The sequence below is a fragment of the Rattus norvegicus genome, chromosome 8 (assembly GCF_036323735.1).
Source record: "Rattus norvegicus strain BN/NHsdMcwi chromosome 8, GRCr8, whole genome shotgun sequence".
Lineage (NCBI taxonomy): Eukaryota > Metazoa > Chordata > Mammalia > Rodentia > Muridae > Rattus > Rattus norvegicus.
In genome coordinates, this window is record NC_086026.1 from 25,291,080 (window position 1) to 25,305,602 (window position 14,523).

The 14,523-nt window shown below is 35.8% G+C and overlaps 1 protein-coding gene across 2 annotated transcripts; it reads left to right on the top strand.

The window, feature by feature from the left end:
* The first annotated feature begins 724 nt into the window (after positions 1-724).
* Positions 725-4,617, top strand: Olr1143 (olfactory receptor 1143). Of its 2 annotated transcripts, XM_039081898.1 has the most exons (2): positions 725-749; positions 3,710-4,617. In XM_039081898.1, the coding sequence occupies exon 2, from the start codon at positions 3,778-3,780 to the stop codon at positions 4,615-4,617; it is 840 nt and encodes a 279-aa protein (XP_038937826.1). In that variant the 5' UTR covers positions 725-749; positions 3,710-3,777. The 2 variants fall into 2 exon arrangements, with proteins under 2 accessions (XP_038937826.1, NP_001001017.1); NM_001001017.1 differs by lacking the exon at positions 725-749 and having other exon boundaries at positions 3,679-4,617.
* Positions 4,618-14,523: the final 9,906 nt, after the last annotated feature.

A 14,523-nucleotide genomic window follows, 5' to 3' on the forward strand; every position in this document is an offset into this window, starting at 1 on the left:
AGGTTGATATTTTGTCTATGTTCTACCACACAATCACCTGGCAACAGCCAGATATGGCTTACTCACTATAAAAGGGGCTGCTTGTCCCCTCCACTCTCTCTTTCATGCTCAAACTCTGTCCTCTTGCCCCTTAACTGTTCTCTGTCTCCAATACCTCCGTACCCTGTGAAGGCTTGATGTCCCAGTGTAGAGGAACATTAGAGTAGTGAGGCAGCAGTGGGTGACTTGGTGGGAGAGCACCCTCATAAAATCAGGGTAAAGTGGGAACGGATAGGGAGATTGTGGAGGGGAAAATGAAGAGGCGATAATATTTGAAATGTGAATAAATAAAACACCCAATTTTTTTGTTTTATTAACTTGAGTATTTCTTATTTACATTTCGAATGTTATTCCCTTTCCTGGTTTCCGGGCAAACATACCCCTAATCCCTCCTCCTCCCCCTCTTTATGGGTGTTCCCCTCCCCATCCTCCCCCCATTGCCACCCTCCCCCCAACAATCGCATTCACTGGGGGTTCAGTCTTAGCAGGACCAAGGGCTTTCCCTGCCACTGGTGATCTTCCTAGGATATTCATTGCTACCTATAAGGTCAGAGTCCAGGGTCAGTCCATGTATAGTCTTTAGGTAGTGGCTTAGTCCCTGGAAGCTCTACTTGCTTGCCATTGTTGTTCATAAGGGGTCTCAAACCCCTTCAAGCTCTTCCAGTTCTTTCTCTGATTCCTTCAACGGGGGTCCTATTCTCAGTTCAGTGGTTTGGCTCTATATGTATGGGCCACATGTGGGGCAGGCTCTGAATGGGTGTTCCTTCTGTCTCTGTTTTAATCTTTGCCTCTCTATTCCCTGCCAAGGGTATTCTTGTTCCCCTTTTAAAGGAGTGAAGCATTCACATTTTGATCATCCGTCTTGAGTTTCATGTGGTCTATGCAGCTAGGGTAATTCAAGCTTTTGGGCTAATAGCCATTTATCAATGAGTGCATACCATGTGTGTTTTTCTGTGATTGGGTTACCTCACTCAGGATGATATTTTCCAGTTCCAACCATTTGCCTGTGAATTTCATAAAGGCATTGTTTTTGATAGCTAAGTAATATTCCATTGTGTAGATGTACCACATTTCTGTATCCATTCCTCTGTTGAAGGGCATCTGGGTTCTTTCCAGCTTCTGGCTATTATAAATAGGGCTGCTATGAACATAGTGGAGCACGTGTCTTTTTTATATGTTGGGGCATCTTGTGGGTATATGCCCAAGAGAGGTATAGCTGGATCCTCAGGTAGTTCAATGTCCAATTTTCTGAGGAACCTCCAGACTGATTTCCAGAATGGTTTTACCAGTCTTGCAATCCCACCAACAATGGAGGAGAGTTCCTCTTTCTCCACATCCTCGCCAGCATTTGTTGTCATCTGAGTTTTTGATCTTAGCCATTCTCACTGGTGTGAGGTGAAATCTCAGGTTTGTTTTGATTTGAATTTCCTTTATGACTAAAGATGTTGAACATTTCTTTAGGTGTTTCTCAGCAATTCGTCATTCCTCAGCTGTGAATTCTTTGTTTAGTTCTGAACCCCATTTTTTAATAGGGTTATTTGTCTCCCTGCGGTCTAACTTCTTGAGTTCTTTGTATATTTTGGATATAAGTCCTCTATCTAAAACACCCAATTTTAAAAATGAGAGAGATTTATTCATTTTCTTTATAAGCTGATTTCTATTGTATGGTTGGTGGGATCTAGTGAAGATTTATTCTCTGGCTCTTACTTTTTTTGTTTTTATGATGGTGCCTAGGAATCTGATTCATCAAGTTAGTTACAAGAAAAATAAACAAAGGTAAAAGAAACAAACTAAGAAACAAAAAACAGGCTTGATTAGCTGCTCTACCTCTTATTCTGCTGCAAGAACAATGAGACAGCAGCAATTTGCAGACTTCCTTAACAATAAATCCCAGACTTTCACAGTAAAAATTCTACCCCTCATAGATTGGCAGTATTATTATTGTAAATATGTACATCTTACTGGAAGCAATCTACAGATTCAATGCACAGCCATCAAAAATCTCACTCAATTCTTAATAGAGTTAGAAAGAGCAATTTGCAAATTTGTTTGCAATAACAAATATCCAAAAAGACATAAAAACTATATGTTATTGGTACAGACACAGGCAGTTAGTTCAATGATATATTACTAAGACCCAGAAATGAACCCACACACCTATGGTCACTTGATCTTTGTCAAAATAGCTAAAACCATCCAGTGCAAAAAAATGAAGTATTTATTTTTAATGATGTAATATGTAATAATGTAAAAGGAATCTCTGTGAATTCAAGTATGGGCACAGGAAGAGAAGCCAGAGGCATCATGCCAGAGTGTCACTCATTGGGATGAATATTTGCAAGAAAAAAAGTGTGAACAAAAGGGGATATTGTGGAACACAGTGTGACACACTAAAGCTTTTTTCTTTGTTGGGAAGACTGCAAGGGTGTGATGCAGCTATGAGTAAAGGGAAAGATGAATGGGACTGTGGTCCATGATGTGAAATCCGTAAAGAACCAATCAAATTTTTAACAAAGTTATCAACTTTTCTTTTTTTTTTCTTTTTTTTTTCTTTTCTTTTTTTCGGAGCTGGGGACCGAACCCAGGACCTTGCGCTTGCTAGGCAAGCGCTCTACCACTGAGCTAAATCCCCAACTCCTCAACTTTTCTTAATAAAATTATTACAGTGTTTTTTCTTTGTAACCTAATAACAATATATTGATTTATTATAAACATGTTAGTCATATTTTGAAAGCAAGTTCAATAATTCATATAATCAGAAGCAATAATAAGAACATTGACTGGAGGATTGGTTAGGAAACTGACAAAACTGTTTTCCCCATTTAGTTAGACATGGGCATTAAGGATTTGGACACTTGGGATTTTTGATGGTGTTGCCATGCTAGTATAATTAAAAGCCTTGAATATTGAACCCCAGGGACACAAAAGCTATAGAAAGTCTGTATGTGATTTTTTGGTTTACTTTGCCAGCCTTAAAACAATACCCAAACATTTTCCTACAAATGATCCTTCTCAAGGAAAAGTCAGTTGACCTTATTGTGTTTTATGATTTTCACAAGACCACATTTATGATCAACAATCAGGTAAGATGTTTATCATGACTAAACCTGAATCTAGGTAGGCATCTAAAATCCCTTTAGAAATACATGGGATAATAGCTGGTCTTTATCAATAGAATATCACCTTGGTTATTAGTGAGGAGCCTATAAAAATAGATATAGTAAATCACCATCTAAAATAATATAAATGTTCTCACTAATCTCTGTTTTCAACCTGACACATGCTTATATATATCTGCATGAATGTTTATCAATCTTTATTTGCCCAATCTCTTGCTCTATCAAAGAATAGCACCAATTTCCTGTCAAACAAAACAGTGTTTCTTATAGAATATGATGCTTGCTATTAAATATCAAAAATTGTGAATTCATTGTTGTTCATAAATTCAGAAGGAGGTTTCATTAAAGAATTAATTCATAGGAATTTGCTAAGGAAGTATTAGAGCATATATGGATTATTACAAGAGTTACATTTACTAATAAATATGAAGTCTGAACTCAAAGAAAAAAAAAGTTATGGAGTTAATGGACCAAATATCTTACCCCAGCAATTCCCTTTATTTTCAGAGTGCTCAACAATATGGGAGCTGTCAATCAAACAACTATATCAGAATTTATTCTTCTGGGTCTTAGTGATGATCCAGCTCTGCAGCCTTTCATCTTTACTCTGTTCCTGTCCATGTATCTGATCACCACCTTAGGAAACCTGCTAATCATTCTGGCTGTTAGCTCTGACTCCCAACTACACACACCAATGTATTTTTTTCTCTGTAACCTGTCCTTTAATGACATCTGCTTAATCAATACCACAATCCCAAAGATGTTGTGGAACATTCAAGGTGAGGATCAGACCATCACATACACAGGGTGCCTCTCTCAGGTCTGCCTCATCTTGAATTTTGGTGGTATAGAAAATTGTCTCCTGGCAGTGATGGCCTATGACCGCTATGTTGCTATCTGTAAACCACTGAAGTATACAGCTATCATGAACCAATATTTATGTGTGATGTTGCTGCTCTTCTCGCTGTTCCTTAGTATTGCCCATGCTTTGTTCCACACTTTGATGGTGTTGCTGCTGTCCTTCTGCACAGAAATTAAAATCCCCCACTTCTTCTGTGAGCTGGCTCAGATCATCAGACTTGCCTGCTCTGATAATTTTATCAATTATGTGTTGATATACACAGTGTCTGTTCTATTTTTTGGTGTTCCTGTCTTTGGGATAATTTTGTCTTATATTAACATTTTATCCTCAGTTTTAAGAATGTCATCATTGGGAGGAAAGTATAAAGCCTTTTCCACATGTGGGTCTCATTTGTCAGTTGTGTCTCTGTTCTATAGCACAGGTTTTGGGGTGCACATTAGCTCTGCATTTACTGACTCTCCAAGGAAGACTGTAGTGGCTTCAGTGATGTACACTGTGGTCACTCAGATGTTAAACCCCTTTATCTATAGCCTAAGAAACAAAGAGATGAAGAAAGCCTTCAGAAAAATCACTGGTAGGATACCATTTCTTTTATAATTAATTATTTATATTTCAGTCTTAGAGTAAGATACTCTGATGCTTTTTTGTAGAAAATTTATCTATGATGTTCCTCAGAATGCAGCCATTAAACTGGAGTTATAATTATAACAACAACATTTTGTGCAAAATATGGGTAGTATGTACAGAATAATAAATAGGGTAGACATCTTTAATAAAATTTCTAGCAACATTTTGACAATTATTTACATTTATTTTCATGTTTAGGTCCTTTTGAATTAAATACTGAATATATATACATATATATGTGTATATATATTTATATCATATAGATATGGATTTTCATGTAAAAAAGAGCAATGGCTGACAACTTTTTTTAAATAAATTTTGTTGTTATTTAAAATTAGAATATAATTACCTTAGTTTATAGGAAGACATCTGTTAGTACAAAAATAAATATTTAGAACTAAGTCAGTAATTATGTTTGTTTAGGAATCTGTTTGTTGTGGCTCTTCCTCCAAAATCTCTGACTTCGTTAGCATTGTGTCATTGACTAGGTGTACAGTACCAAGAACAAATTCCCTCTTATTGAGTAGGCCAATAAGTAATACTTTTTCTGAAGCAACTATTAAATCTGCCATATTTTGGTCATTAATGTTAAGATTATACATTAATGATAAAATATCAGTGGCTCAGAATATTATTGTAACACGTGAATCTGCCCCTTGAAGTTGCTTTCCCTTGGAATAAGAAATTAAGGTTAATGCAGTCAACCAAATAGGAGAGTTACCTGCCATTTTACAACAATTTTTAGCAAATACGTTGAACAAAGATTTGAATCTTATTGAATCCTCTAATCTATACTCTCATTCAATAATTAACTCTCTCCCAATCATAATCTAACATGGTGCTAGTAGACAGAATTTTGGAGAATTGGTATTTAACTTTTCTATGCACAGAACATATGTATTCTGGATCACAAAAATTGGTCTCAATTATTATCTAACTTGAGGTATAGATGAGTGTTATTTGCTTGGAAAAAGCAACTTCAACAGACAAATTTTTCCAAAATATCTGTGTAGATTCTAAGTAGTACTATACAGTTCTTTGTAAGACAAGTAAAGATGTTAAACAAAATTATTTTGAAAAGAATTGTTATAGTTAATATGATTATGAAAAGACTTGTTATAGTTATAAATATAATCTTTTTGGACTGTTATAACCAGCATTTCTTAGTCTATGTGTAACACTTTAGCTGTGGTACTGTACGTTTTTATGTAACACTTTTTGGACCCTAATGCATTAAAACTATTCCCCTTTAAAATTCTTTGCAAAACAGATGTTTTATCTCAAAGATCAGATTTTGATATGACTTCCTACATATTCTTGAGTTTACAATCCTCCTTCTTCCTCCCAAACTGATATATTATAAGCATGTATCACCATATTGTCTCTATGTGTTCCTGTTAACATCATTAATGAAACCTCATGATTTTCATCATTAAGTATCAAAATAAGACATGTTGTCTATTAAAACAGCTACCTTCTATATTTGATGTATATTTTAGTCTGAATACTTTCATATTTCATTTGTTGAAATTAAAAAAGATCCATTATGCTAGCAGTAATGTTGTATACTTAATTTTCTATTATTATGAGTATATTTTTTCTTTTTTTCGGAGCTGGGGACCAAACCCAGGGCCTTGCGCTTGCTAGGCAAGTGCTCTACTGCTGAGCTAAATCCCCAATCCCTCTTCTCCATGTCTTGCAAAGAGACCACGGTTTTCTTTGCTTTGAAAGTGGTATTTTTAAGTTTCTTATAGTTGGTATTTCCACACATTCTTAAAAGTTCACAAACCAGTGAAGAAGCCCCATATGTAATTTTGCTTTTTCAAATTAATCATTCAAGTATTTTTGTCTATTCTTACAATATTTTCGGTATAAAATCACATTGCAGAATGGTATATTTCATTTTCTGTGAGGTAAGATACAATTAGTGTATTTATTGCCACACACAACTATCTTTTGAAATTTTTACAATTAAATTACTGAGCTGATTCTGTGACTTGCAAATGCAATTAATTCATAATAGTGCATTTACCTAATTATAATAGTGGAGTTTTATAAAATCATGTTTGGAAAAAGAGTCAGGAAATAACATCTTGTGGGTAAGACTGCAATCATTAACTCATGGCTACCTCAGGTGCATGTACTAGATAAGATGAATGTACTGGATCATCATCAGTTAGGCATCAATGTAACAGGGACTCAAGAGTCCTTAACACTCACTGCTGAGCTACCGATCACTTATAATTTAAGGAAGAAGAAGATATTGCCATCAGTTCTACCCACTGATAAGGTCACAATGTTAATCCAGTGAATCACGGCCTTATTTAATGTAAATATGACATCCAACAAAACTGAAATTCATTGTCTTGCAAAGGGAATGTGGGGAATCAGAAACTTGATTTGAAAGGAAGAAAAATTGGAGAGAGTAGAAGAGGGCTTTCATAATGTGTTATATACCTGTAAGAAATTATCAGAGTATAAAACTGATCAATAAAAAACAAAAAAGAGGCAGAAATATATAGTGAGTGACAGAAACAGGCAGAAGCAGAAAGAAAGAAAGATGGGAGGGGAAGAAATACAATAGGAGAGTAGTTCTGGGTAGTAATATAAATCAGTTATGATTCAGATGTATCTTTATTAGTAAAATCCTGAGATTTTTATGTGTTCGGTCATGAGATTGTTTTATACATGCAAATGTAGCTAGGAAAATAAAACATTATAGCATTATAGGTGAGGCAGCTTAATGGGGCCTTGAAGGGAGACAGCCTCTCTTCTTACAGAAACCCAAAAAGGAGTTATGTGAGCATAGACAGCTTGACATGGGAGAGTATTAAGGAAAATAGATGATATGTAATACACAAGAAATGTACTACTGGAAGAAACAAGACAGACTTTTTCTGAAGAAAACTAAAACAGTCAAAAAAAAGGGAACTTTTTACATTAGAAAATTTCAAGTGTGTATTGTAAATTCCTATGCATCATTTAGTGTGGCCTAGTTAACACATCTAAAGTTAGAATGGCAATGACAGGGACTAAACAGGATTAAAGATTGTCATTCCACTAAGGGACAGGGCAAGTAAAATTTTTCAGCTAAAACCTAGTCGAAAAGAATTGCAAAGTGTGGGAAACAAGCTGCGAGGTTGCATGACTTCTGAGAGAGGAATAAAATAATTAACAGGCCATGTAAGCTAATGCTTTGGGGTTTGTACGTATTATTAATTTAATCTATAAAAGCGTGTCATGATTTTAAAGTAACATGTAGCATATAGTTGATGCCTGCATAGAAGTGCTTCATTTTCCCATATTTAACTTGTTGGTGTTTACCTTCTGAACCAGTACTCAGTTAATCTGTTCATAAAATCCCCATTGTTCTCCATGATTGAGCCTGGAATTACTTGAAATAGATCTTCATCTCCCATGAGAAACAGAGATCTGCATTTATTTTCATTCACTTACTTAAAAATGCCTTCAACCTGACACCAGTCATGAATGTGCACTCTCTTAATTTATGAATTGATTTTTAAAGTAACTATATTTTTGTACCACCATGCCATTCTTTCATTGGACAACTAAGTTTCATCTATAGATAATAACAAAGGAATTTTAAGAGATTCAGTAAGAATGGAAGGTTAACCTGAAACCTAGATTAATGAGTTTCTGATAAGGAACAATTTTTACAATGTGTTAAGATGGTCTACACCTACACATATTGTATCAGATGACTATGTTTGTATATATTTTCCCCAGATCAGACATAATCGGGCGCGTTCAGGGTGGTATGGCCGTAGACTTGTATATATTTTCAATGTTAATTTCTGTGTCTGTGCCACCAACTGCTGGCAGTATGGTTAATATTGTCACTTTATGGCCCATTATCTGTTTTCTATATGTAAACACTTGTCTCTTCCACACCACCCAAAAATAGGGAAAAAGGAAGCTTCTACAGGAAAGGACATTGCTGACATTGACCTCCTAATCAGCTCAGAAATTGTAAACTGTGGAACTTCTCCCACTATACTAATAGATTCTTTTTTTTTATGAAAGAAATAAGACTTTTGGTAAAGAACTGGTAGCTGAGTCCGGATCAATATCAAATGCCCTAATGACTGTGCTGTGAGAAGGACCAGCAGATGGAAGGGGAAGGAGGCAGAACAAAGCCTGGATTTAAATGAAGCAGGGAAATAAAGAGAAAGCCACATGGCAGAAACACTGTGGCAGGGAAGTTCAGTTTATTTTAGATGGCTGACTGAGGGACTGTCCCAGGAAAATTGCCTAAAGCTTTAATCTGTAAAGGCATCTCTGTGTCTTTATTGTTAAACCACAAGGGGAATCCCAAAAGCCATGCAATGGCAATCATGTTGATAGCCCTAATTTATAAGTTGTATTTATGTGATATCCCAAACAAATTGGTTATACTATTTGCCTTGTCAGTTGTGAGAGGTCATGTCTTGTTTTATTAACCTACTAATTTTTACACATTTCAATGGTTGTTTGCGCAAATAAATTTAGTAACTTGATCTCATTACTCTCTTCATAGATAAAAACAAGTTTAGCAAGAGTTCTGCTGTAAATATCTCCCTACACTTAAATATATGTGGGTTTGTTTGTTAGCCTTAAAACTTGTCCAAGTAATCAATAATTCAACTGCTTCTTGCTACTTCGTTCATGTGGACATTATGAAATAGAGAAATTTGAGAACCCCAGCCAACCCCAATCAATAAGAAATTGTCTCCACATCTTCAAAAAAACTAAACAAAAAATCCTCTTTAATAACACCATGCATTCCATTCTGAATAATATCCAAAGTGTAACCTACTTTGAACAGAAAAATCTAGTAACATATAAGGACCTTAAATAAATTAGCATTCTTTTTTATAATTGGTGTTATTCAGGGACATTTTTCCCACCTGGACAATTATGTATTTCTTAAGAAAATGAATAGGGTACAGCATATCAGGAAGATTACCACACAGTGATTTCCCCATTAAGCAACTTTTTTTTTGGTTCTTTTTTTTTTCGGAGCTGGGGACCGAACCCAGGACCTTGTGCTTCCTAGGCAAGCGCTCTACCACTGAGCTAAATCTCCAACCCCAAGCTACTTCTTAAAGGTATGCTCTGCTGCATGTCTGATTGTAAGTTAGGGTTTTCTCTTATTGTTGTGTGATCCTAATGGCTGGTATAGAAAGCATGTTAATGATAAATTAGAAAAAAAACTAAGTTGAATGTTGCATGAAAGAACAACTAGCTCATGTCAGCTGACTATAGTAGATAAGAGTTGGAGGAATAGCAAGCTCCCATCAGCTCTACAGTTCGTATCAGCTCTGAGTATAGTAGATCAGAATGAAGTAATGAGCAATGCTGTAATGCTAGAGAATGAACACTCCTTATAGCAGATAAAAGCAGAGGCTCATAGCAGACAGGCAGAGACCCTGATGTTGCTGCAACAGAGAAGTACTTCTGTCTGGCTCCCCGATTAGAGAACAACTGATTCCTGCCCTGTCTGAATGGAGGTAAGAGAATCCAGCGAAAGACGATACTGCCTATACACTGAGCAATGAACAGTTTGGGAGCCTTGCCTGTGAGCCCCTGGGCCATTTGTTTTGTATACAGGCACTCCATCCATATATAGTAGATTTTTGTCTGTGAGTCTCTCTGCTATTTGTTTCTGAGTTAGGTACGACATATGTGTGTTAAAAACTTTTCACTGTAGTAATTAGTCTTCCCTTTGAGTCTCTCTACTACTTGTTTTTGAGTCAATAACTCTATGTGTGTTTTATTAACTGATGCTTATCACTAAAGTGAATAAACCTAGAGATCAAATGGTATCTAGACTCCACCTCTCCTTCCCAGCGTTATGAGGACATGACTAAAGGCAGCTGTTCTAGTGGACATACATTAACAAAAGCTAATTTAACCACAAAAAGTTTCACTCATCTCTTAACAATTCTGGTTAAATTGTTATTTATCTATGAGGCATTTTCGAGGCATCATTCTGTTAGGTAAATTCTATTTTATATTACCTAATGTCCTCTAGACATTTTTTTTTTAATTTTGTATAGTATCAATGGATTCCTTTGAGTTTCTTCTCCATCAATTCTAGCAATAAAGTAGAATCTGGGATTAATAAATTATTTCCATAAAGTATGTACCAATAAATTTGATAGGAAATATTGTGGCACAAAATATAACTTTATATAATAGTAAGTTTAATGATGATGATGATGGTGATGATGATGATGATGATGTTTACTAATATTGAGAATGTTTCTGCTACTGTTTGTTCTCCAAAGTTGACTATACTTAGGCGCCACTCTCATAATAAAAGGAGACATCTCTGAATTAGAATCAGCCTTTAGTTTAATCTCTATATATAGGACTATGACTCTAATGAGAAGCTCAATGGGGCATCTCAGGCTTGCAATCTTCATTAAGTCCTTGTCAGCCTCTTCTCAGTCAAAGCATAATTTTTCCAGGTTGTCAAGATGATGCAGGATAACAAATGTGAGAGAAGAACATTTGTATACTTAAGAAATATTTTTTAAAATGTTCTTACTGTGGAAGGTTTTTATCTACCAAAGTGGTCACAATTGAAATGTATTTTTTTAATTGTTCAAATTATAACCTGGGGCAAAGATCTCTAAAAAGTTTAACTGCATATGTGGACTTCAAAGAGGGTAAAGGATAACAGAATATGTGAAATGCATAAAGGTATTCAAGTTAGGAAATTTGTGTATTTATAACTGGAAACATTTGAGCATCACCCAGAGTTGGCCATACACTTTTATTAAGTAGCTTTTCCTTAATTAACCTTTCAGTATATAGTGTGATTTCTTCTAGGATAGGCATACAAATTTAGGCTTTCATGGGTACATGATAACAAGTATACACCAGTAACACACACACACACACACACACACACACACACACACACACACAAAACGCACACACATTAAATATATGAATAATAAACACATAAGTAATAAACATATATTTTTAAACTTGAATATAATATCATTAAAAAGATACATAAATAATGTCCTCAGCCTATTTGGAGATAAGAGAAAAATAGTAAGACTATAAGTAGATTTGCTTGGCCTCTCAGTGTCCCTGTATTCATACAAAAAGATTTCTGTTGGTGAGGAGTAACGCTAAATTTTAAGTTTACTTGAACAAAATGATAAACCTTTCGTTAATGAAATATCTTGAGAATTCAGTGTTTGGGAATACAAATGCTTCAAGTAACCCTTCTCAGCTCAGGAAAGATTTATCCAATTCTCCATGAATCCAGGATACCTTTTCATGAGAATTCTTTGTCTAACTCATAAATTTGTTCTTCCTGAATACATGTATGCGTATGTGTGTGTGTTTGTGTGTGTGTGTGTGTGTATGTGTATATGTATATATACATATATGTGTGTGTGTGTTGTGTGTGTGTGTGTGTGTGTTGTTTCATCTCTCAATGTGGTGAAAATATTTGAAAAAAGGCAAAGTGAGATATAAATCCATTCTTCCTCTTTCCTATACACTTATTCTCTCTTATCTATATCCATTCATTCTTTTCCTTGCTATTTCTTAAAGTTAAAAAATAATCTGTCCACATTTGTTTTACTCAAATGTAAGGTTACAAACAAATTCATAACATTATTTTCACTATATAATTTATATTTTAATTGATTTTGCAAGGTCTTATTGTATTCCTATTTTATTCTCCTTACAAATTTCAGTTTATTCTTCCTAATATAAACGTGTCTTAGCACTTCCAATTGTTACATAAACTGAACTTATGTGTTGCCTCTATAAGAGTTTTGCTGTAATGGGGGGAGGGCGGCAATGGGGGGAGGGTTGGGAGGGGAACACCCATAAGGAAGGGGAGGGGGGAGGGGGATGTTTGCCCGGAAACCGGGAAAGGGAATAACACTCGAAATGTATATAAGAAATACTCAAGTTAATAAAAAAAAAAGAGTTTTGCTGTAGAAGTACTTTGATATGTTGGCCAGGACCAAAAGTATGCTGCAAAGATAACACAATGCAACAGGTCTTACATGAGAGATTTCTTGGGGGTATATACAGAGGCAGCCTCTAAGTGATGTGGAGGGGGAAAGAAGACAGAGAACCCGAGAGAAGGAATGAGATGGCAAAAGAGTAGGTAGAAAAAGAACAAAAGAGTAGCCCTTGATATTATGGACTTTCTAAAGATTTGCTTGATGAATTCGATGGCTGATAATGATTGTGTTTCTTTTGATGAGTGACTGAAGATAGACTGATGCTAACACTATTCCCTTTTATTAATTGTAAAATTGAGGAAATAATAATGGGTGTTATTGAGGCAAAAATGGAGGTATTCTTTAAATTGCATAATGTTCTCTAAGACCATTAACATCTTTGGGGATCCAAAATTTTGGGTTGCTGGTAACTCCTAGATGAGCATGCTCTTTCATTTGCTATTCAGGGTCTCTGGGACCATTTAGGGCTATGAGCATGCGGACAGCATTTGATGAAGTATGTAAGGCTGAATTTCTCAGAACTATCTGCTTTGAAGCTGAGCCAGATGTAAAAATTGAGGTAACACTTGGATCTGGCAGGTTACTAGAACAGATCCATATTAGGAGCAGAAGATAAAGTGAAGGAATTAAGGGAAAAAAAATCCTTTTCCTTAGGTGTACATTTGAAGCTTTTAGATCCATGGTCTTGATATGAAAGGTAAAAGTTTTAAAGTTGCCCCCCTACACACAAAGTTTAGAGCAGAACAGGTTAGGCCCCAGAATTGTAAGTTCCAGGAAGCCTCTCCTAGGGCTACAAAACAGTTAATTACGTCAGGCAGTTCAACATCATTCTCCCAGGAACTAGCTGATCATGAAGTTAGATTAGAATCTTAGAGAACAATCTTGAGAAGAAGGACGCAGCTTCTCCCACGAACTAGCGGACCATAAAGTTGAACAATCTTAAGAAACAGAGAGTTTCTCCTTGTGATTTTTCACTGTATTCTTCACACTTTCCAATGACGCCATCCCCACCCCCTCGGGTTGTGGTTTCTCCCTTTAAATACCCTTTCTCCCAGCCTCTCGGGGTCGAACTCCATTGCTCCTGCGTGGGATAAGAGTCTTGACCCCAGTGCACTGGCTCCTGTTAATAAATCTCGTGTGATTACAGCAAGGACGGTCTCATGTGAGTTCTTGGGGGATCTTGTCATCCTGAGACATTGATTGGCATCTATATCTGTAGTACATATTGAGAAGGCTAAGCTGATTATATGATTGGCTTCAAATTGAAAGTTTGGGAGGCTAGGCCTAAGGCCAGACAGGCTCAGGCAAGTTAATTACTAGGGAAAAAAACAAAAACAAAAACAAAAAAAAAAGAAAAAAAGAAAAAGAAAAAGAAAAAGAAAAAGAAAAAGAAAAAACAGGTTTGATAGGCTACTCTACCACCTGGTCTGCTGCAAGGACACTGAGACAGCAGCAATTTGAAGACTTCCTTAGCAATAAATCCCAGACTTCCCCAGTAACAATTTCTACTCCTGAATGCCTAGAGATAAAACAAAATAAAGCTTACCTATCCCAGAATTCCTTAAGAACAGTTTCCAGCCCAAGTGTCCTGGTAATGGTTCTGAACCCTAGAATTCCCCTAATGTGCTTTAAAATGGACCTGCAAATTCACTTGGTTGTCTCTCTATAATAGTAATAGGAGGCCCCAGCATATTGGATTCTGCAGAATTAAATAGTCTTTGCATTGGCATACTATTTGAGTTCAGGTTATCATTATTCTACAAATCATGGACCCTTACAAATGGCTAATGAGAGGTGGATTCAAGTCAATTTCCTGAAGTTTATTGATTTTTTTTTAAGTTTACAAAAAGAAATAAGTTGTTATATGTTATCA